Source organism: Cucurbita pepo, chromosome LG02 (assembly GCF_002806865.2).
Source record: "Cucurbita pepo subsp. pepo cultivar mu-cu-16 chromosome LG02, ASM280686v2, whole genome shotgun sequence".
Taxonomy (NCBI): domain Eukaryota; kingdom Viridiplantae; phylum Streptophyta; class Magnoliopsida; order Cucurbitales; family Cucurbitaceae; genus Cucurbita; species Cucurbita pepo.
Genome location: NC_036639.1, coordinates 10,720,262 through 10,741,986, shown reverse-complemented (window position 1 = coordinate 10,741,986; position 21,725 = coordinate 10,720,262). Strand labels below are relative to the sequence as shown.

At 33.8% G+C, this 21,725-nt stretch overlaps 2 protein-coding genes, 2 long non-coding RNA genes and 1 pseudogene across 4 annotated transcripts; 3 read left to right on the top strand and 2 right to left on the bottom strand.

Moving 5' to 3' along the window:
- The first annotated feature begins 9,223 nt into the window (after nucleotides 1-9,223).
- On the top strand, nucleotides 9,224-11,744 carry LOC111787536 (putative serine/threonine-protein kinase-like protein CCR3). Its single transcript, XM_023667529.1, has one exon. The coding sequence runs from the start codon at nucleotides 9,464-9,466 to the stop codon at nucleotides 11,705-11,707; it is 2,244 nt and encodes a 747-aa protein (XP_023523297.1). The 5' UTR covers nucleotides 9,224-9,463; the 3' UTR covers nucleotides 11,708-11,744.
- A 511-nt stretch (nucleotides 11,745-12,255) lies between these two features.
- On the bottom strand, nucleotides 12,256-16,323 carry LOC111787515 (annotated as a pseudogene).
- On the top strand, nucleotides 12,316-16,844 carry LOC111787518. The gene is made up of 4 exons (XR_002814000.1): nucleotides 12,316-12,397; nucleotides 12,480-12,558; nucleotides 13,856-13,968; nucleotides 15,951-16,844. It is a non-coding gene; the product is annotated as an uncharacterized LOC111787518 (long non-coding RNA).
- Nucleotides 16,845-19,792, bottom strand: LOC111787514 (phosphoinositide phospholipase C 4-like). Its single transcript, XM_023667499.1, has 9 exons — nucleotides 19,196-19,792; nucleotides 18,880-19,076; nucleotides 18,642-18,777; nucleotides 18,350-18,547; nucleotides 18,032-18,246; nucleotides 17,806-17,923; nucleotides 17,573-17,725; nucleotides 17,408-17,494; nucleotides 16,845-17,306 (listed from the first exon to the last, which is right to left on the bottom strand). The coding sequence occupies exons 1-9, from the start codon at nucleotides 19,514-19,516 to the stop codon at nucleotides 17,013-17,015; spliced, it is 1,719 nt and encodes a 572-aa protein (XP_023523267.1). The 5' UTR covers nucleotides 19,517-19,792; the 3' UTR covers nucleotides 16,845-17,012.
- On the top strand, nucleotides 19,585-20,094 carry LOC111787520. Its single transcript, XR_002814001.1, has 2 exons — nucleotides 19,585-19,676; nucleotides 19,786-20,094. It is a non-coding gene; the product is annotated as an uncharacterized LOC111787520 (long non-coding RNA).
- Nucleotides 20,095-21,725: the final 1,631 nt, after the last annotated feature.

Below are 21,725 nucleotides of genomic sequence, written 5' to 3'. Positions count from 1 at the left end.
GATCAATTATCAAGTTATAATAGATTTCTTATGATTGAAGCTCACGCTCTTTTTCTTAGCTTTTTTGTATTTGGTGATTACTGAATTTTGATTTTGGAGTTTCATGGACTTTAGAAGCGACGTACACTCTAAAAAGGTTAGATGATTTGAGTTTGATTATCAAAAATTGCTCGTTTATATTATATTTGAACTAACTCGATCAGGGGTGAATGCTAAACAAGCTATAAACATATCGATTAAATTGTGTGGTGTACTATATCTAAAAAAGTCAACCTTTTGACTAGAGTACGATGTCAAAGAAGATGGGTCGTAGTCACATATAAAGTAAAATATTAAGTCAAACTAAGAGAATTTTGTATTAACAAAGTAAAAAATTTATTACCAAACAAGGAAAAATATTTTTAAAGTGAAAAATAATACTTATAAATGGTTGGGTTTTTTTAACTAAAAATTTATGAAACTATATAATTTAATTTTAACATTTAAACGGGGATTAAATTTTTTATTTTTTTTTAAATAATATGAATAAATTTTATAGTTTACTATAAAATTATATATTAAAATAGTCGGATAGTCACCCACAGACGATTCGTCAAGGTTGGTTTAAAATTCAATTAGAGTTTTTTTTTTTTTTTACAAACGTGCAAATATGCATATTTGACACGCAGAAACTCGTCTTGAACACAGCGTAAAATCTTCATTTAAACAAAAAATAAGGAAATGAGTAGAGAGAGATTTCTTTTTCTTATGAGCTAAACGGGGTCCGGGATAGGATTACATTTCCTGTCCTCGACTCCAACTTTGTTCCCGACATATCTCTATATATATATATTTATTTATTTATTTATTTATTTATTTATTTGAAAGTTAAAATTTGAGGTAAACAAAAAGATAAAAAAAGAGAGTTAAAAATTTAAAAGTAAAATAAAAAAATAATAACAAAGCAAAGAGATACGCAATCTAGAAGTCACAATCAATCAAAGAAGCCCCCACGGAGAGAGAACAGATGCTGTGGCAGTGGCAGTGGCAGCCTCCAATTGGACAATCACATCACTCAGATATTTGATCACACGGTTCATATGCTGCCACGTAGCACGTAATACTACTAACAAATGTACCTGATTATACCCTTACAAAGTCGACAGAGACAAAAGCTAACCAAGCAAGTGGCAGCAGGCATCCCTAGCTCTAAATAAATCAATAATTAATTAATTAATTAATTTTCTTTTTTATTTTAATTTTTTTTGGGTTTGGAAAATTAATAAGTAATGAGAGAGAAAAAGTGTTTGATTTGACATTGCTTTGGTGTATTTTGCAGCCTCCATCTATGAATTATATATTCTTTTTTTAAATATTAAAAAAAAAAAGCGCGTGTACGACACGATCCAACCAAGGCGCGTGGGAAGACAGTGCTTTTAACGAACTATTTAAGAGAGAGAAAGAGAAAAAAAATGGAAAGACCGTAAGACTTCACTTTCTAGAAAAAGGAAAACCCCGAAGTCTTTTTTTTATTTTTATTTTTAATTTATTAAATAGAAAAAGTTAGGAATTGTTTGTTTACATTAAAATAATAATAATATTAATAATAAATAATTATTCAAACCCATCTAAAAATTCAATTATTGAAAAAAAATATATATATATATTACCTCAATTTTTTACCTTAGCTGTAACTGTCTGTCTTTTTAACGGTTTTTTTTTAAAACTTATTTATTTCACTTCAACCCGTACTCTCGAGCACTCTAGTATATTCTACTTGTTCATTTTGTGTTGATTTGGGGTTCGATTGGGTCGTCGGGAGAATCGACCTCTTAAGTTAAAGTTTTTTCTTGAACGTTTCCATCGTGATAACTATAATAACAGTTGCAACCATAAACGTACTAGCAGTTAAGACGGAAGGGACAAAGTACTCATTTGAGACGTTACTCTAAACAAAAGACGGAGGCCCCTACTAGAAACTAATCATTAAAATGAAGAAAAACAGGTAGACTCGTGAGACTAAACGACGCATTCAAAACCTAGAGTCCATACTTAGAAAGTGGTTGGAAAAGTGCGAGTAGGTTGGTGGAGTTAGAGCCCACCATGTGTTTTTTCCCTATTTAACAAACAAAAGTATTCATTTCTTAGGCCAATAAATTACTACAAGAGTTTCTCCTTTTGGTCACACAGTCGATTTACAAAACTTTAAAATATAAAAATAAAAAATTTAAATCGAAATATTTATTAAGATAAAGCTTTCGATAATTTAAAAACAAACAAATCAATAAATATAAAATTTAATTTTTCAAAATAAAACTTACAAAAAAAAAAGTTATTCCTCACTTTCGTTGAAAATTAAAAAGCGAACGATTTAATTAATCACAACACTTTATGTTATTTAATAATAATAAGAATAGACAAATGTTATCAACAAAATATCGATAAGCATAATAAATAGAAGATTGAAAGTTGACGTGGCACGTCGTGTCAATTCTTATTTCAAACATCGAAAATATTATTATTATTATTATTATTTTTTGTCTCTAAAAAGGGAATCTTTTAAGATATAAAAAAGATTTACCTTCTTTGTATATATAAAAAATAATAATAATAAAGAATATATTTCTTTTAAAAGGAATCCCTTCACACCTACACAAACTCCCATCAATGGCTAAACCATTTTATTCTAAGGTGATAGGCATATTTACTCATAATTTCGTCCTTCCGACCGACCCCTAACCTTAAATCGGGAATTTTAGAGCCCGTTTTGAAAATTATGTCTATTTTTTCGTTATTTTTAATTTTCACCGTTCAAAAGAAAAGGTAGATGTCAAAAGAAGTAAGCTCATAAGTACAAAAACTAAATAGATACCGACCTTAACGATTCTAAACAAATAAACAAACTCGTTAACATATATATTCTTAATAAAAAAATTAAAAGTCTAAATTTGTTCGTTGAACTAAAAATTTTGATCGAAAAATCATAATTAAAGAAGAAATTCGAACATGGTTATTATTATTATTTTTAAAAAATCCCACTTTTTATTTGAAAGCTTAGAACTTTATGGAGATAAGATTAGGGCTTTTGAATTGATGTGACACCATTTTCAATGTGACACAAAATTAAATTAAATTAAATTAAAAAGACAAATTCATTTCATTGAAATTCCTTTGAAAAAAAGATGCTTAATGTACATATCCCTTTTTCTTTTTTTATATTTTCTAAATTATAAAAGAAAAAATGGTTTGCTAAACGACAAACTACAAATAATGATTTATTTCCACCATTTTTCTCTAAAATATTTTATTCTATTAATTATATTAGTAAATAATAATAATAATCTTGATATATTATGATGAAGACTTAGTTACATTGATTATTTATTTAATATTTGTCTAATATATTTAATCGTGATAATAACTTCCAACCAATAATTTTAAAATGGTTCCTAATTAATATTTGATTTATTAAACTATATTTAAGCGGCCTTTGTATTTATTCAAAAGTCAAAACAAATTTTCACATATTTTATCTATTTATTAGATTTGACTTGGTCTTTTCTAGGATTTTAATTTTTTTAATTTTAGTTTTAAAAAACTAAATTTATAAATACTACCTCTAATTTTTTATTATTTAACTAAAAAAATGTAATTTTTGTTTTTTTTTTCTTTAAATATTGGGCTAATAATTTTTTTTTTAAAAAAATAAGTAAATGAAACTATTTTTTTTAATAGATTGGGCTATTGGGCTTAGCCAGATTTAAAAGCCCAAATTAATAACTCTAATTGGGCTTAAAATGACAAAATGTGATAAGGATTTATAACCGATTTAAATTATCGACTAAAAGGTTCCAGGTTCGAATCTCCACCCACGTTAAACATTAATCTTGTATTTCAAAACAACCAAGACATCATCGGTTAAAACTGCAGAAATTTAGTGCAATGGATTCAAAAGGTCAAATTAGTCAAACCTCTCTTTACATCCTCTTCTTACTCGCTCGGAAACCTGTGTTCGAGAGGTTGATGTGTCGGTCCCTTGTGTTTCCCTACATCACATTGCTCCTATATGAGAACAGTATTATTTAACAATCACAAGACTCACCTACCAGGTTTTGCACACGGAGAGAAAAGAGTCAAGTCGACCCCGAATAATGATTGCATCACGACTCTTGCCATAAAAATGGTTGGATGTGCGGCATTACCAACTATGAGAAATCCACCGATCGGGAAAGTCATGTGATCAAGTAGTTGTGAGACGTGTGTATAGAATTTGTGTATATAATAATGTATGTATGACAAGAAATGAGGAGAGCAAGAGGTTGATAGCTATTTGTCGTCAAGGCATCACATTCACATGGAGTGTTGCATCAAAGAAAGAGGTGAAATAGATTCTTTAAAACACTCTTCAATTTCATATAACTTCTTTAAGTTGTTAACTCTTGTCTCTTTTCTCCATCGGCCCTACAAATGTGAAGGAAAAAACAAACACAACAGAACAATTGGTATTCTTCTGCCTACCTGAAATCGAAACCAAGAGCTTCGTCACATGTTCGAACATTAGCTTGAGTAAAAAATAGAACACAAGGGATTTTACTTAATCTTCTCCAAATTACTATCTTATTGATATGAACGGAGACATTAATCATACGAGATAAACTTCAAGGAAGATGTGAAGAAAATATTGTTCATTATCACAATGTTGGAATTCATGCCACAGTAAAGAAGAATCAAGCTACATTTATTATTGGATGGTTACAAATTTTTTGTGGACGAGTTATGGTGTTTCGTTCATGTATTTTAAGGCTTTTATTTACATTAAAATTAGATTTACATAGGGGCTAATTATGATCCTAAAATATGAAAGTTACAATTTTTGAAATGCCTCGTGGATGGTCGACTACTCTAATTTTGAGGCTATATAAAGTTATGTATATTGTCTTTATAAATAGATTTGAAAAAGGCAGTAAAAAGAACATTTGTGCCTTCTTTTAGCTAATTGCTAAGTTTCTTTGCAATTTAGTTCAGAATCATTCAAGTTCGACATGATCGACATTTCTTCTAGAGTGATTCGAATCTCAAACAAGTTTTTTTGCATTGGGATATTTGATTAGTAAGGTAATCTGAATTTAACTTTTCTTTGGAGTGGTTCATTTATCATTAGGGCTGAGTTTCTTTGTAATTCTATGTAGTTTAGGTTGCATGTTCAGAACCATTTAAGATCGGTCTTACTTGTGGAGTGATTCGAATCTCAAACAAGAGTTCTTGCCTTGAGATATTCGATCAACAAGATAATCCAAATTTTACTTTCACTCACAGTTATTTCTTATCATTAGGGCTAAGTTTATTTGGAATTCTATATGTTTTTTTTTTTTTTTAAGTTTTTCCCATGCTCGGTCGAGCTGTCTGAGGTTGATGATGCATCCGGTAAGCTCTTTCGGTATTCATCTCCAGAGCCTAGTCAGATGCTTCAATCCTTCGCAGTGGAAGAATCAGGGGAGACAGGGTCATTTAACGACGGTGAAATGAGGATCACTTCGAAACTTGTTGAGAATTGACGTTTTAAGGTCTAAAAGCTCTCCAACGTGTTGCAGGTACTTCGACCGTGAGAGGGTCTTTTGGCCACCGTGTGAAGCTTAGCTTGCTTTAGCAGCCACGGGATCGATTGTTCTCACACTCCTCAAAAGAAAGTTTCGCCCACTACGACGACATTCTTTTCTTTCATTATTTAGCTGCCCCATTTCGGCATCAATTGCAGAAAGCTTGTTTGTAGCATCTATAGCCATGTTTAGAATCATTCAAGTTTGACATGATTGATCTTTCTTGTCTAGTGATTCAAATCTCAAACAAGTGTCTTTATCTTAAGATATTCGATCAACGAGGTAATCCAAATCTTATAACAAAAATTCCTTTGTCACTTATAATAATGGAGAGTTGGGAACTTGAGATCAATTCTAGACATCTTAACAAAGGTATACACTATATGAACTATGAACAAGGTCCAACAGCTCCCCATTAAAACATATTTAAAGCATCTCAAACATAAGCTAACACTATTACAACCAAGAACAAACAGAAGAATTTATTTCATAAAACCTATTCAAGTTTCCCATATGCTTCATCTCTAAATATGCTCTATCATATCATCCAAACTCATACTATGTTAATCATAGTAACATAAACAAGCAGCAGCAGCAGCTCCAATAACAAAGAAAAATTCATATAACTAAAGATGATCACCAAAAAACCTCACAACCCTATCTTCAGGACTGGTTACATTCAAAATTCTCAGCCAAACAAATCCTTCCAATTTCAAGAACAAGGCAACAGAGATTTCCCTAACTTAATCTAACCAATAATGCTATATATTCAAAGCTACTTCAGAGATATATGAATACGTGTGCGTGTGAACAGAAACCAAATGGATTATTGGGGGATATAACAATCGATAGCATACCAATAAGGAGAACGAAAACAGAGTCCCTTAGAATCCTCCACAGCAAGAGAGATTTCCCTAACTCGCTTCATCTTTCCTACCTCGATCAATGCCGCCATTTCTGCAAAATCAATCCATCAAATTACTCACGAAACAAACCCTAAACCATTTCGAACAGAAAATAAGATCGATTGAATTGAAGGAAACGGAGACTCACTCACTTGTACGAAACTCGCTTCATTGCGGGTCGCCATTCCAGCGAGAAAAACCAGAAAAGTGAGAGAGAAGCCGGCGCCATTTCTAGATACGATTCAACTAGAAAGAAACTGGGGAGGAGGTTTATTATTATTATTATTATTATTATTATTTATTATATTATTTTGGTTAAATTATAAATTTAATTATTGTAATTTTTTAAAAATTAAAACTTAGATGAAAGTCACGGCTAATTAAGGAATGANAAAAAAAAAAAAAAAAAAAAACTATCTCCATTGGTACGAGTCTCTCTTGGGAAGCCGAAAGCAAAGACATGAGAGCTTATGCTCAAAGTGGACAATACCATACCATTGTGGAGAGTCGTGTGTCATCTAACATGGTATCAAAGTCATAACCTAAACTTAACCACGTCAATAGAATCCTCAAATGTCGAACAAAGGACTCCAAAAGAAAAAGGAGTCGAGGCTTCTCAAAGGCATAGTAATGACTAAGACTCCAAAAGAAAAAGAAGTCGAACCTTGATCAAGGGGAGGCGTACTTTGTTCAAGGGGAGGTATTGGATGAAAATCTCATATCGGCTAATTTAGAAAATGATCATGAGTTTATAATCAGCCTTCAAAGGAGTCGTGTTCATCTAACAATTATTATTATTATTATAATAGTTAAATTATAAATATAATTCTTATAATTTTTTTTAAAAAAAATAAAACTTAGTTATTAAAATTTTAAATATCATTGGAAAATAGAAAAAAAATTGCATTTAAAATTGTTTAATATGGTGAAATTAGATAAGTATATTTTAAATAAATACTAATAATGATTAGTAAATAAATAAAGTAAACCCTAAGTTATAGGAAATAATATTTAAAATTTGGTTGCATTAATCCCAATAAAAATGGCTTATTAAAGAAGTAAACCTCTATTAGTACTAATAAAGCCAAAAACCCATCCCAAGCTGAGCTGGATCTAATGTGCCATTATATCCTTTTTCTACTTTAATTTCAACCACTAATACTTTTAAACATTTAATTAATAAAAATAAAAAATAATTAAAATATGAAATATTCTCTTCCGTCCATATCAAACCTGTGATGGATTTGCTTTGGGCTTTCCCAAAAAGACATTCATTTCAATGGAAAGAGTATTCATTTATTATAAACTCATGATCATTTTCAAAATTAGCCGATGTGGGACTTTCCTCCAACACCTCCCCTCGAACAAAGTACGCCTCCCCTTAATCGTGGCTCGACTCATTTTCTTTGGAGTCTTCGTCATTTCTGACTATGCCTTCGAGGAGTCTTGACTCTGTTTTCTTATAGAGTCATTTGTTCGACATTTGAGGATTCTATTGACATGACTAAACCACTTTTTTTTAGACTTCAAACATATTTTAAACTTTTTTTAAAAGTTAAAAAAAATACTTTCACTAGTGGCAGCGAATTTTCAAAAAATAACTTTCATATATTGACAGTAATTTTTTGTTGTAAAGGTAAAGAGTGTTAATACTATTTTTAAAAATTAAAAATTATTAATATTTTTTATATCACGATTAATGATGGATTATTTTGGGGATTTATTTTCAAAATAAAATTTAATTTTTATGTTGTGAGATAAAATTCATCCCTTATTAAATATATTAATTGCAACAATAATTTAAGGAAAAATTTAAAATTATACCGTTACTTGGAATGGAAGGTTAAAATGGATGAAATTGAAACCTAAAATTGGTCCACCCATTAAATATTTCCCCAAAATTTATATACATTTATTTTTCATTCATGACACTTTACTTATTTTTGACGAATTATTACATGTGAATTTCAAAATTAGACTTTAATTTTAAATATTGTGTTTACTAACTAAATATTAACTATTAATTTATTTATCAACACCTTTTGTATCATAAATTTTATTTATATTTTCAAATTACTCATCATCCTCATTTTTTTATATTTTATTTCATTCTCTTCTCCAATTGACGTTGAATCTTATGGTGTTTGGCTCTCTAATTGATGAGGGATTTCATAATCCGCCCTTTTTAGGACCCAGTATCCTCGAGGTGTTTGACCCTAATACCATTTGTAACGGCCTAAGTCCACTGCTACACAGATATTGTCTACTTTGACCCATTAACCCATTACGTATTGTCAGAGAGAAGTCTGCCCCTTTTTAGGACCCAGTATCCTGGCGGTATTTGACCGTCTACTTTGACCCGTTATGTATCGTCAGGGAGAAGTCCGTCCCTTTTTAGGACCCAACATCCTCGCGGTGTTTTGACCCTAATATCATTTGTAACAGTTAAGTCCACTGCTAACAGATATTGTCTACTTTGACCCGTCCACTGCTAACAGATATTGTGTACTTTGACTGGTTAGAGGTTCAAAATATAAAAAATATTGGTTTTAAATTTTTAAAAAATTACTACATGTAAAATGTTTTTTTTATATGGATTTAAAGACCAAATCAACATATTTTTTTTAAAAAAAATACAATGATAGGAAAACGGAAAAAGAAAAGAATATTAGGATATTTTATAATATTATTAACAAATTGAAAAATATAAAAAAATAAAAAAATAAAAAAATTCAACTCTGAAGCTGTGAGACATTTGCTCACCCTGTTTTTTTTTTATATAGACAATGCCCGTGATTTAACACAGCCTCCCACCCTGAAGAATCTTGGTTTTGTTCTCCTCCTCTTCTTCTTCTTCTTCTTCTTCCTGGTTCTTGAATTGTTCGTTCAAATTTCAATATAATTCATCTTCCATTGTTCTTCAATGAAGGGGAAGGAGGAGCGTGATAATTCTATCAATCTGCAGAGGCAGCAGCTTCCCAAATGACACCTGAATTCGCTTTTCTCGCCGCCGTCTTGATATCTTTGCAGCTGCAGCTGCATTTCGCCGACGCTTTTGGCTCTGCCTCCACCGTTTCTGTCGCCTATGGCACCGCTACTGTCTGCGGCATTACCGCCGGTAAGCAAGGCCAGAGAATTCAATGCTATAGAGGACAGCAAGTGATCTCCGTTCTACCCCATGTCTCCTTTGAAGCAATCTCTGGCGGGCAGAGATTCTTCTGTGGTCTTCGTACTGGTGGGTTCAGCCTCCATTGCTGGGAGACCGATGCTGGTTTCCAACCTAAACGTGTTTACCACAGCACCGCCTTCCCCTTGACTGATCTGGCCGTTGGTGATGCTCACGTTTGTGCAAGAGAAGTCATCTCCGGCAGAGCAAGATGCTGGAGGGGAACAGAGAGAGATGGGTCTTTGTTTCCTTCGCCTGATGCAGCATTGCAGTTTCATACAGTCACCTCTGGAAGTGGGTTTTCATGTGGGATTTTGAAGAAAAACAGAACCATTTTGTGTTGGGGGAGCAATGGAATTGGATCAAAGATTCAATCTCAGTTTGGGAATCTGTCTATGGTGAGCTTAGTCGCCGGAGAGTCTCATGTTTGTGGGTTGACTGCATCCAGCGGAGTCCTAATCTGCAAGGGAAACAACAACGCCGGCCAATTAGAGGTTCCTATCAAATCAGCTCATGAGTATATAGATCTTGCATTGGGGGCTAGCTTCACTTGTGCTATAAGGCAAAAAAATGGGGCGGTTTCTTGCTGGGGTGGAGGAGCAGAGGAGCTCAACATTCAAAACAATATCAATTTCAACGATTCATTTGAGCTAATCACAGCAGGATCAGACATGTTATGTGGGTTGAAGACAAGCAATTTGATAATAATGTGCTGGTCCAAGGCAAACAAGAACTCACCAGTTGTTCTTCCATTGGGGATGATAATCCCTGGCCCGTGTGTTCAAGATCCTTGCAGCTCCTGTGGCATCTATCCAAATTCAGCATTTCTCTGTGATGGGTCTGGAAATATTTGCAAATCATGCCAGAGAGAGCTCCCAATTGCTGTACCGTTGCCAAAGAAGCCAGAATCTCAATCAATCCCAGGTTCTTCTTCACCTACAAGAGCCAGAAACAGGCTCACCCTGGCGTTTCTCATAGTTGGCGCAGTTGGGGTTTTGGCTGGAGCTTGCACCATTTTGTTCTGCATATCAAATTGCTTAGCTCTTTGTTCTTCTAGCAACACAGCAGATAATCTAGAGCTGAAAACAATCCCACAAGCGCTAATGGAAAATTACTCCGGTCGGTCATTCTCTTTGATGGAACTAGCTGCTGCAACAAGCAACTTCTCATCTGAAAACAAGATAGGTGGAGGGAGTTTTGGAGTTGTTTACAAAGGGGAACTCTCAGATGGGACTGAAGTAGCCATCAAAAGAGGAGAAAACAACGAGAAAACAGAAGACCCACAAGAGAAACAAGACGCATTTACTTCAGAATTAGCAACGCTATTGCGGCTTAATCACAAACACCTTGTGGGCATGGTGGGTTACTGCCAAGAAAACGATGAGAGGATTCTAGTTTATGAATTCATGCCAAATGGTTCACTCCATGATCATTTACACAACAGAGATCATACAAATGAAGACGGATTGTTACTAAATACATGGAAAATGAGGATCAAAATCGCATTAGACGCAGCCAGAGGAATCGAGTACCTTCACAATTACGCAGTCCCACCAATAATCCACCGAGACATCAAATCCTCAAACATACTATTAGACGGAAACTTCACAGCAAGAGTCTCGGATTTCGGATTCTCTTTGATGCCACAGCCGGATATTTCAACGGAAACCACCGTCGGGGGTACAATCGGGTACATCGATCCAGAGTACTACGTGTCAAGGATTTCGACGTCAAAAAGCGACGTGTACGGGCTAGGAATTGTACTGCTGGAGCTTTTGACGGGAAAGAAAGCGGTATTCAGAGACAGCGGAAGCAGAAGTCCAGTGACATTGGTGGAATTTGCAGTGGCGCGAATTGGGGGCGGCGAGCTGTGGGATGTGGTGGACAAGACGGTTAGGACACCGGAGATGAAGGAAGTGGAAGCGGTAGAGATAGTGGCGTATACGGCCATGCATTGTGTGAGCTTGGAGGGTGAAGAGAGACCGAATATTACCGACATTGTTGGGAATTTGGAGAAAGCTTTTGCTCTCTGTAATGGCGATCTCTGTGAAAATCTCTAACACCCTTCTTCTTCATTTTTTTTTTTTTTTTAAGATTTTTTTACCTAAATATTTTAAATTTAATATATTAATTAATTATAACGTGATTAAATTTATGTTGGATGATGAAAGTCCCACGTCAACTAATTTAGAGAATGATCCTGAGTTTATAATCAACCTTATGCACAAACTTAAAGCAAAGTCATGAGAGTTTATGCTCAAAGCGGACAATATCACACCATTGTGAATAGTAGTGTTCGTCTAATATGTTATATTATATTTATTATTAATAGTCGCTATCAATAAAAGCGGTTTCAACCCGTTAGTTAACATAGCGTTTTCAAAAACATTAAAATAAATAATATATATTATAGACTGTAATGCAATGCATTATCAAGGACTAAAAGCTTTGGCTGGCAATTGCTATTTGCCAGAAATTATTTTTAATTATTTTTTATTTTCCTTGTTGAAATATATAATTAATTAATTAATTAAAAAAAATAATAGTTTTATTCCATTTTCCTTTAATTATTATTTATTATTTATATATTTTTAACTATTTATTCGTGTTATTCAAATTCGAATCTCATGAGGCGCTTCACGTGTTTGTATCTCTCTCCCCTCTTACTGTATAATGGAACTGCGCGGATTCCTGATCGGAGCTCTTTCACCGGCAGACATGTCTGGCCGGCGAAGTCGTCTTTTCCAGAGGTATCGCGATCACGAACTATAACGCTTAGCAAAGCCAGTTCAGGAGTGCTTATTGAGAAACTGAACTTCGCGTTCCAAACAGGTACCCACTGGTCTTCGATCGTGGTTGTTCTTTCCGATGTTGTATCATCTCGGACTCCGACGATTCCAATCTAAAATCAGTAAGAAAATTCCTGTTATAGATGTATTGCTACTACAATCGCTTATCTGCCATTTCTTGAAGTTCTTACCTGTACGTATAAGTCTGGAGGCGAATAGAAATCGAAATGTGAGAGACCGAATTCCGAATTCCAGCCTTCTCCCATGTATACCTTTATCTGTAACCATGGCAATGGAATCATGAATTTGTTAAACATTAGACAATGTGTTTCTTTGTGCAAGTAAACTGACCTTTAAACGTTTGATCATAGTCGAAGATGATGATCTGGAATTAGAAGGCTTATGATCTAGGTTATTCAACAAGAAATCGGGTTTTTTAATATAGCCACAACCGCCATTGCCTCTGAACATTCCTTACATGATCCACAAGTATTTCCCGTATCCCTTCAACGCATACAAATCATTAGTGGATACTAAAATTCTTTTTTCTATGAACAACTTTCTTTCCTTTATCTTTCTTTCTCATTTTTGTTTGTTATTTTCTTCTCTTGGTTAAAATGTTGCTTTGTTTGTTGCGGGATTTCGCAGCCAGAATATGGATATCTGGACCGCATTATATATATACACACATATATATTCTCCAATCCTAAGTTTTATGGCATCTGGCATGGGTCAGCAGTTTAAATTTTGTTCATATGTATAGCATAGCGACGAAAATATAGAAGAGGAGTGTGAACGCTAACCTGCATATTAAAGGCAACCATTTGAGCCCCGTGAGTCCAGCCAAGCATAGGATTGTAATTAGATGAGTCTAATCTTAAGCCTTTTGGGTACACTCTCAGCAAATTCCTTTGTGTAACCTAAGACAAAATTTTATTGAATATCTCTTAAAAACATAGAAATACTAGTTATCCGTTTGTGATGTTGGATATGGTTATTCAGAGAAAAAAGAATTTGTCTTAGTATTTCATTCTCAACAAGGTGAAATTAGAGTCAAACATGCTTGTTATCTAAAATTAAAAGCTACTGTATGATTAAAAAGTGCTATCAAATGGATATAATGTATATGCATTCATTTCCTCTGTGAATAAGTATGCAGAGTTTGATCCATGGACTCCAAATTCACTCTACTAAATGTTGGGAAAATGAAAAAGTACAATAGTTATACCTGATAATATCACGCCCATAGTCTTTTGTAGCCTTTTCAAGTGCTTGTTCACTCAGACTAAGTCTTGAAACACTTTCTGTATCATTAAGGAAAGCCTGGAGATTTAATCCAGGTTTCTTCTTCTTTGCATGAATGGCAATCAATTTCCTGTATTCTGGAACAGCAACGTCCTCATCTTTATCCTCCTCCAGGTCATCCTGCAAGTCAGAATGTGAAATGGAAATGAAAACTAGCTCACTTTCTGTGTCAAGAATTCTACACCTGTTCAGAAGAGGAGGTCCTTATCAAAGTGTGAATCTTTCAGGTATGTCTAAATGTTCTGGATTTTATTACATCATTACAAGTTTGTTGTTTTCATGAAAAATAATGAAAAGAAAAGATAAAATATAATGCGCACCTCATCCACATCTTCTTGTGGCCTTACACTGTCCCAAATGTCATCATGGGCAGTGTCTCTTTGCTTATCCGTTGATGGCTTTTCCTTTGTGCTCTCACCCTTTTTGTGCTCTGGTGGTTTGGTAGAAATCAGAACCCTTTTCTTTAGTGACTCTGGGGATGGGAGTTCATTCAAGTCTTCAAATTCAGGAACGTAAAGCATATCCTCAAATGTTTCATTAACCATCTACACATAATTACATAGGTAAAGAAGAATTAATGGCAAGTAAAAAAACGGAAGTGTAATATCTTATGATAAGTGTTTTAGTTTTATAGAAAGTTGTTTTAAAAACTATGGTTTTAGTTTCATAATTTGATTAGGATATTAAGAGCTTCTTAAAATTACAATAGAATGCACTATGATTTCTAGAATTGCGTGGAAAATATAAAAATGCTAACAAACGAGTCTAAAAAAACTAAAAAAATCTATAAATGTTGAAATTTGAATAAAATTTAAAAGTATTACTCTTGGAATATGTAAAATGAAACAAAGAAATTATTAGTATCTGAAAATTTTCCAAAAGAATTAAACTATGAAACAGAGATGTTATCATAGAGAGGATCTAACTTAACAAGACTGTAAGTTGAGTTCTATTGCTCACCTTGCCCACTTCTTTTCGAAGTTCTGGGGTGAGATGGTCTTCAAAAGTTATCACTACAGCATACTCAGAAGCAGTAAAGGCATGATCTTTAATTGCCCGCAGGCATTTGATGAGTAACACAGGAGCTGTGGGTGTCCTACAGCTCCATGGATGTTCAATTAGTTAATGCAGAAGCTTCTTAAAACACACACAAAAGTATATCTAGAGTGTATCGGGAGCTCTCATATAGTGTAAGCACTTTTGGAAAAATCATTAGTGTATATATATATATTTTTAATTAAAACCAAAAAGATACTGAAACGTGAATGTATGAAATGACTCGTCGTAGGATGATCACAAAAATGAACTTTTTTTTTTATAGTGTGCAATCTTTAGGTCATACCCTCCATGACGAACCTCAATGCCATTATTCTTTAATCTAGGCCACAAGTCCAACTCAATTGCTCTTACTCCTCTTTTTAGAGCCCTTATGATAGGAGTCACACTGCTTTTACTACACAGTTGATTCCCTGTTAAGTAGGAATTGTGCCCTGTAAATAGGTAGTAGTGAGACAATGGGGCTCCCATATCCTGATAAACCTGCGCCCAGTTCCCAACTATTAATCAATAATATCATGGCTTATTTTGCAAATTTATTTTAGAACTTTCAGTGAAAATTGAAGGAAAGTACTATTGGTAGAAGTGGAAGTTATACTTCTTTTGTTAACTTACATCTTTGTCCTTAAACATTCAGACTTGTTTTAGCTCTCCTGCTAAAAAAATATTTTATTTTGATCCTTAAACTTCCGTGATTATTAAATTGTTTATATTGGATTTAAGAAAAAACTTGATACATCTTTTTCAAAATATTAGTTTAGGTGATGCCAGATAAGATTTCTAATAAACACATTATAGATAGACTTAATGACAAGGATTTAAATTAACTTTTAGTACTATGCCATAATATAGTCGATATGCAAGTAGGAAATCAGATTTGGATCTTTTTTTGAAAAAGAAAATTATAGTGATCTGTACTCCAAAATTGTGAAGAATATGATACAATAGTAAGAACCAGAGTTTAAATACTTTAGTGTATTATAAAACTTGTAAAGTTTAATATTATTATTCATATTAAACTCACTGTTCATAAACATATAATTTTGGAATGAAGAAGAAAAACTTTGTTCTAGAAAAATAGATTGTAATGTCTATGACAAAACAGAATATCAAAATACATTTTATGGATGGTGTGACATTGCATATATTGTAGATTGGCTTGAAAAGTAAAGAGAAGAAAGAGAGATAACCCCTTGGCAGGGCGAGAAAGCAAGATTAAGGTCTCCAAGAAGATATCGGAAGAAATCTTCGAGTTAAAGGCCTCTTCTCTGAAAGATGTTGAGGTGCTTGAGAGTGTTGAAGATGTCCTCAGCTTTTGTCTCAGATTTTTCTCCTTGAACCTCTTCCAAAAACGTCTGCAATTGATCAATGTTCATTGTGCCATGTTTTGAGTATTTATTGAACATCATCTTCACATCTTCTGGTGCTTCTGCTGCATTTGTCCTGAATCTTCTACTGAAAAAGAAGCAGACCCTGAAACTGTGCTTACTCATTCTTTACAATGATACAGAGCAGACACACGAAACCTGCACTTTGTGTGTGGTGTTTTCTTTTTTTTATCCTTTGTCCTACTTGGATCTGTGGAAGAATGAGTGAAAAAGAGGGGGAGGGGGAGTTTCCATTTCAATCCCTAAAGAATGACGTCCAGCCGAAGTTGGAATCTGTGTCCATGGCAAGATGTTCTTTTCTTAGAGAGCAAATGTGGTGGAACTGGCAAGAAGTTGCTTGTGATTCCAAATTTGACCAGCCTAGTTTGCATTGCAGGAATAGGCTGTTACTAGAATTTAGGATGTCTGATAGAGCCATCTAAACCCTAAAGAGTCTGCTTCTTTACAGCAAACTGTTACCTCAGCTATTCAGTATAGTGATTCAATCAACTGCATCCATTAGGAAGACAAGGTATCAATAAAATACACGGTTTTGTTCATGGATCCATTTATTCTCCTGTCTCTGTTTTTCTTTACAGAATTAATCACTCTCCTTGAACAGAGAGAATCTGCTTTATAATAGTACGGTGGCATCAAAGCAGGAAAAGAGAAAAAGGAAAGAGAGAAAAGTGGCGACCCCATATTCGATGCCTTTTCTCTACCCTATGAAAAATGTAAGAATCCAACTCTTTCTAGTCAAAGAACAACAATAATCTCCACTATAGACAACAGTTGACAGGAAAAATTCACTCCACTGAGATTTTGCCCCAAAGGATAAGAAATTATATTCAGGAAAACTCAAAACGCAATAGAAGCTTTACAGAACTGTACTTTGATCCTTTACGGTCAAAAAGAGGAACAGCATGGATGCCTGCCTTCACTTCAGGAACAGGCAGACAGTTTTGTCCTCCAAAAACATCCTTATCTGAAATGTTATAACTATACACTTCGATTCGAAGTAAAGCCAGTTCAGGAATGGTCAAAGGATATGTAAACTCTTCGTTCCAAACTGGGCTCCAAGTCTCCTCTTTGATCTCTGTTCTCTTTATTATCGCATCATCTGGAGCTCCTGCGATTCCAATCTGCATAAGGCTAACATGGTCAATATGCAGTCGGTGCAGGTAACAATATTGCTTGAACTATGGACTTGGGTTAACTAGATTTCCATTCATTTGAAACTTACCCGTGCATAGAAGTCAGGAGGGGAGTACAGATGAAAGTGGGTGCTTTCAAAATCCAAATTCCAGCCAACACCCATGTAGACTTTCACCTGTCATTGGCAATATAATGTTTTAGAGAGCAAGTCCAGCCGGACTTGATACATGATCTAGTTTGGCAAAATGCCTACCTTCAAAGTTTTTTTAACTGGCAATTTTGCATTAGGATCAAACACCTTGCCATGGGGATCAACTGTCAGTAGAAAATCAGGTTTTTTCACATAGCCACAACCTCCGTTCGACCGAAACATCCCGTACATTAAACTGAGAGACTTTCCGTATCCCTGTGATGGTCAAATTAAATTTATTTTTTTAGAAGAACAAGGACAGTGATGTTATTTGATCCTAGAGAAAATGAAAATACCTGCATATTGAAAGCAACCATCTGAGCCCCGTGTAACCAAGCACTCATTGGGTTGTAGTTGGAAGAGTTTACTCGAGTTCCCTTTGGATATATCCTTAACATGTTCTTCTGGGTGAATCTGAAAGCAAGAACAGAGCAAGATTGGTGTCAGTTTGGGAAATGAATTACTTTAAACTTCTCTTAATTTCTTTCTGGAGTAAACTGACGACATGTATGTTACTATTACCTAATGACATCCATTCCATGAGATTTAGTTGCCTTTTTTAGTGCCTTTTCACTCAAGCTAAGGCGTCTAGCTTTATCAGCTCCAACTTTTAGAGCTTCCTTCAATCCCCCCTTTGGTTTGCCAGCATGAATGGCAATTAGGCGTTTGTATTCGGATACACCTGTAGCGTAAGATTCGTAATCACTGTCGTCACTCTCGCTGGATTCACTCTCACTCTGCAACCCAATAGAGAGTTGTATACTTCATCAAGATACTGGAAACCAGAAAATGACTAGAAAAACACAGCTAAAATGTGGTAAATTTCAACGGAAAGCAGACCGTATCGACCCCATCTTCATCATCCGTTTCATCTTCACTGGAAGAATTCTCCCCTTTCACATTTTTGGATCTGAGATATTCTTTAGGGGGTTTTGTTGAAATGATGATCCGATACTTCAATTCTTCTGGAGAAGGAAATTCTTGTAGATATTCTGCTTCAGGAAAGAACAGCATGTCTCCAAATGTTTCCTTGATGTTCTGCAAACAAAAACAAGCATCTCCCTCCCATAAATCTTTAAAGTATGAACAAAACTACTCTTTCTGTAAACAATTTGAGAGGGGAAAAAGATACCTCGGCTGCTTTAGCTTGAAGATCAGGAGTTAGGTGGTCTTCTAGAGTAATTATGACAGGATATGGAGATGCTATGAAAGCATTCTCTTTAATAGATTTCAGACATCTAACGAATTCCACAGGTGTTGTCAAGGTCCTAAAGAAAAGATTATTACACATTCAACTTCAGATAAACTACATTCTTCCTATATTTCAGTCAAAACCAACAATTCCATTTCATAGTTCTTAGTTCTCTCACCTTCCATGAAGAACATCTATGTCATCTTCTTCAGAGTTTGGCCACAAATCAAGCTCCACGACTCTCACACCACTTTTCAGTGCATTTATGATCGGAACATCACTGGAATCACTGCTCAATTGATTCCCAGTTAAGTATGTATTGTGACTAGTATAAATGTAATAATGGGACAGTGGAGCTCTCATATCCTGATGAACCTGTAAATGATGAAACACTTGTATATCTAAGAATCTGGGGTTAGGTTGAGGCACGACCCAGAAACCAAAATTTCCAAATTTCAAGGAAACAGGAGAAATAAGAGAAATTGATATCTCACCTGATCTGAAACTGGGGGATTGAGATCCATAGAGAAGAGATAGTAATAGAAATCATCAAGATTGAGACTGTGTTTTGTGAGCTTGGAGATCACATGATGCCGCCGCTGCAGCACTTGCTCAACAATCCGTTGAGCATCGGCCATTGACGCTGTCTGATCTCCTTGAAACTCCACAAGAAACGAGTGGAACTGCTCGACGGTCATGTTGGCAGCGGCGGCGTTGGCGTATTTGAGAAACGCCTCCTTGACGTCCGACGGTGGCTCGTCTGTGGACATCTTAAACCTTCTGATGAAACAGAGACAAACCCTGTAATTTCCCATAGAGAGAGAGAGAGAGAGAGAGAGAGAGAGAGAGAGAGAGAGAGAGAGAGAGAAACAAAAAATGGGCAATGGGTTGATTTCAATTGCTTTGAATTATGGTTATATACAGGCAGAAGGGAAGGATTTTGGTCTTCATTTTTCAAAACACCACAGCCACCAGGTAAGGCAAGGCAGCCATTGGGTTTGAAATGAAAAGAGTCCGAGTTTAGACTCTTTCTTTTATGTCATTGACGCTCTGTTTCTTTTCCTTTTCCTTTCAATATATGCAGGCTTCTTCTAAAAGCAACGATTGGGGTGCTTTCTCTTGCCATGCTGAGATCAGGTTATACTGTTCCCCACTCATACTCAAAAGTATATGCATGCCTTCTTGGTAGTTTCATTGTTTGGATGGTTTAAACTTCAATTATTAAAGGTTATTTGGGAATGATGTGAGATACCTTTTAAACTTGCTAAAGTGATGGGCTTACTACTCACAAGTTGAAATGACTTGAAATGACTTGAAAGTGAAAGCTTAGAGATCATAAAAGTTCTTCCTTTTACTTTTTATTTTATTTTATTCCCAGAATTTTTCAAAATTTATTCTTTAAGCTGAATTTTATATTCGTTTAATTTTGGTTATCAAAATTTTAAAATTTATATTTTAGTCTTCAAACTTTTGAATTACAATTACATCAGTTTCCTTCTCTATCGTTTTGTGAATTGACTTCAAATTTATGTAGTTAGTATTAGTGTGTCTATTCGAGTCGTAATGTTCATTGTGGTGGGCAATTTGGTAGGTGTATTTGTCGGTGTAACTAGAATAATTAATTTTAGTTGAATTACAAGTTTTGCCCAAAATTTTTCTTATAAGCTAAGTCTATTTAGTTCTTTATATTAAAAAGTGTTAAAATAAGTTTAAAATTTTAATTTTGTGTTTACTTGAGTTATTGAATTCTTAGTTTGGTATCTAACACATCGTTCATCTACTCAACATTTTTTAAAATCATAAATCTATTCAACACAAAATTAAAAATTTGATGTAAGCATAAAATTTAATTATATATCTAATAAATTAATTTAATTTTTTTTTGTAAAAAAGAAATTGAAAATTGAAAGAATAAACATTTTTAAAGATGAGAAAGAACTTGAATATTTTAATTCTTCAAAAGCAAAACTATTTTTTATTAAAAAAAAAAGGTTTTATTGCTAAAATAAAATTTATAGCCAACAAAGTTTCCATTGCAAAATTTAATAATTAAAAAAAGTATGGAAATGTTTTTGTATTTGATGGTAATAAAATTTAATAAGTGATACAAATGACGATAATAATACAAAAGAAGCCTCCCAAGAAGGGTCCAATGGTCAAAATATTATAGCACACTAGGAACCTTCTGGGTCCATTTGAACCTTAATGATTAAGCTATTTATTTAAAAAAAATAAAATAATAAATAAATAAATAAAATAAAATCCACGCTCTTCACATTCTTAACCTAAAAAAGGCAGCATTTTATTTGAAAATGATAATATGGTTTTTTTAGTATTTTTCTATGAGAATTTAAACATTTTATTGTAAAAAAAAAATATTAATATTTAACTACACAATTTTTAGAATATCACTAATCTATTAAATATAAAATTTAAAAATGATACACATCTAAGAGTTTAAACTACGAAACTAGTAAAATTTCATGATTTTTAACGATATGTTTCAATATTTATTATCGTTGAACAAAAAAAACATACTAAAACTCCTTCGTTCTAATGCTCTTAATAGAACTCTTAATAATCAAAACGTGTGATTATAATATTGAAGAAATTAATGTGAGGAATTCATTCTCCAAAAGAATAAATCAATTTGAGCTTCCAACCAAGCTAAAAAGGGAAAGGAAAAGTGGGAAACCAAATTAAAATATTATAAATACTTTGGAAAAATGGAAAGAATAAAAATAATTATAAAACTAAAAGTGACCTCAAAACAAGATGCCTTCTCTTCTTTATTATAAAGAATACTATATATTTTTATTTTTATTTTAATCTTTTCATCTTTCATGTGTCACATTTTTAATCAAAATTCTTATTGTCTTTCTTACTAATGTTTAAAATTTATTAATGAAATTTGATCAATAATACCGGTTGATTGTTGACCTTGTTGACCAAACGATTCGACTATGCATCTGTTGGATTCGACTATGCATCTATTGAACGACGCTTACGTTGTATCCAATCACT

Coding starts and splice junctions, on each gene's coding strand:
- LOC111787536 (XM_023667529.1), top strand. CDS start 9,464: ATGACACCTGAATTCGCTTTTCTCGCCGCCGTCTTGATATCTTTGCAG.
- LOC111787514 (XM_023667499.1), bottom strand. CDS start 19,516: ATGGGAAATTACAGGGTTTGTCTCTGTTTCATCAGAAGGTTTAAGATG. Junction 18,778..18,879: donor ATAGATGTTCTTCATGGAAG/GTGAGAGAACTA, acceptor TCTTTTCTTTAG/GACCTTGACAACACCTGTGG. Junction 17,495..17,572: donor CAGTTAAAAAAACTTTGAAG/GTAGGCATTTTG, acceptor TGCCAATGACAG/GTGAAAGTCTACATGGGTGT.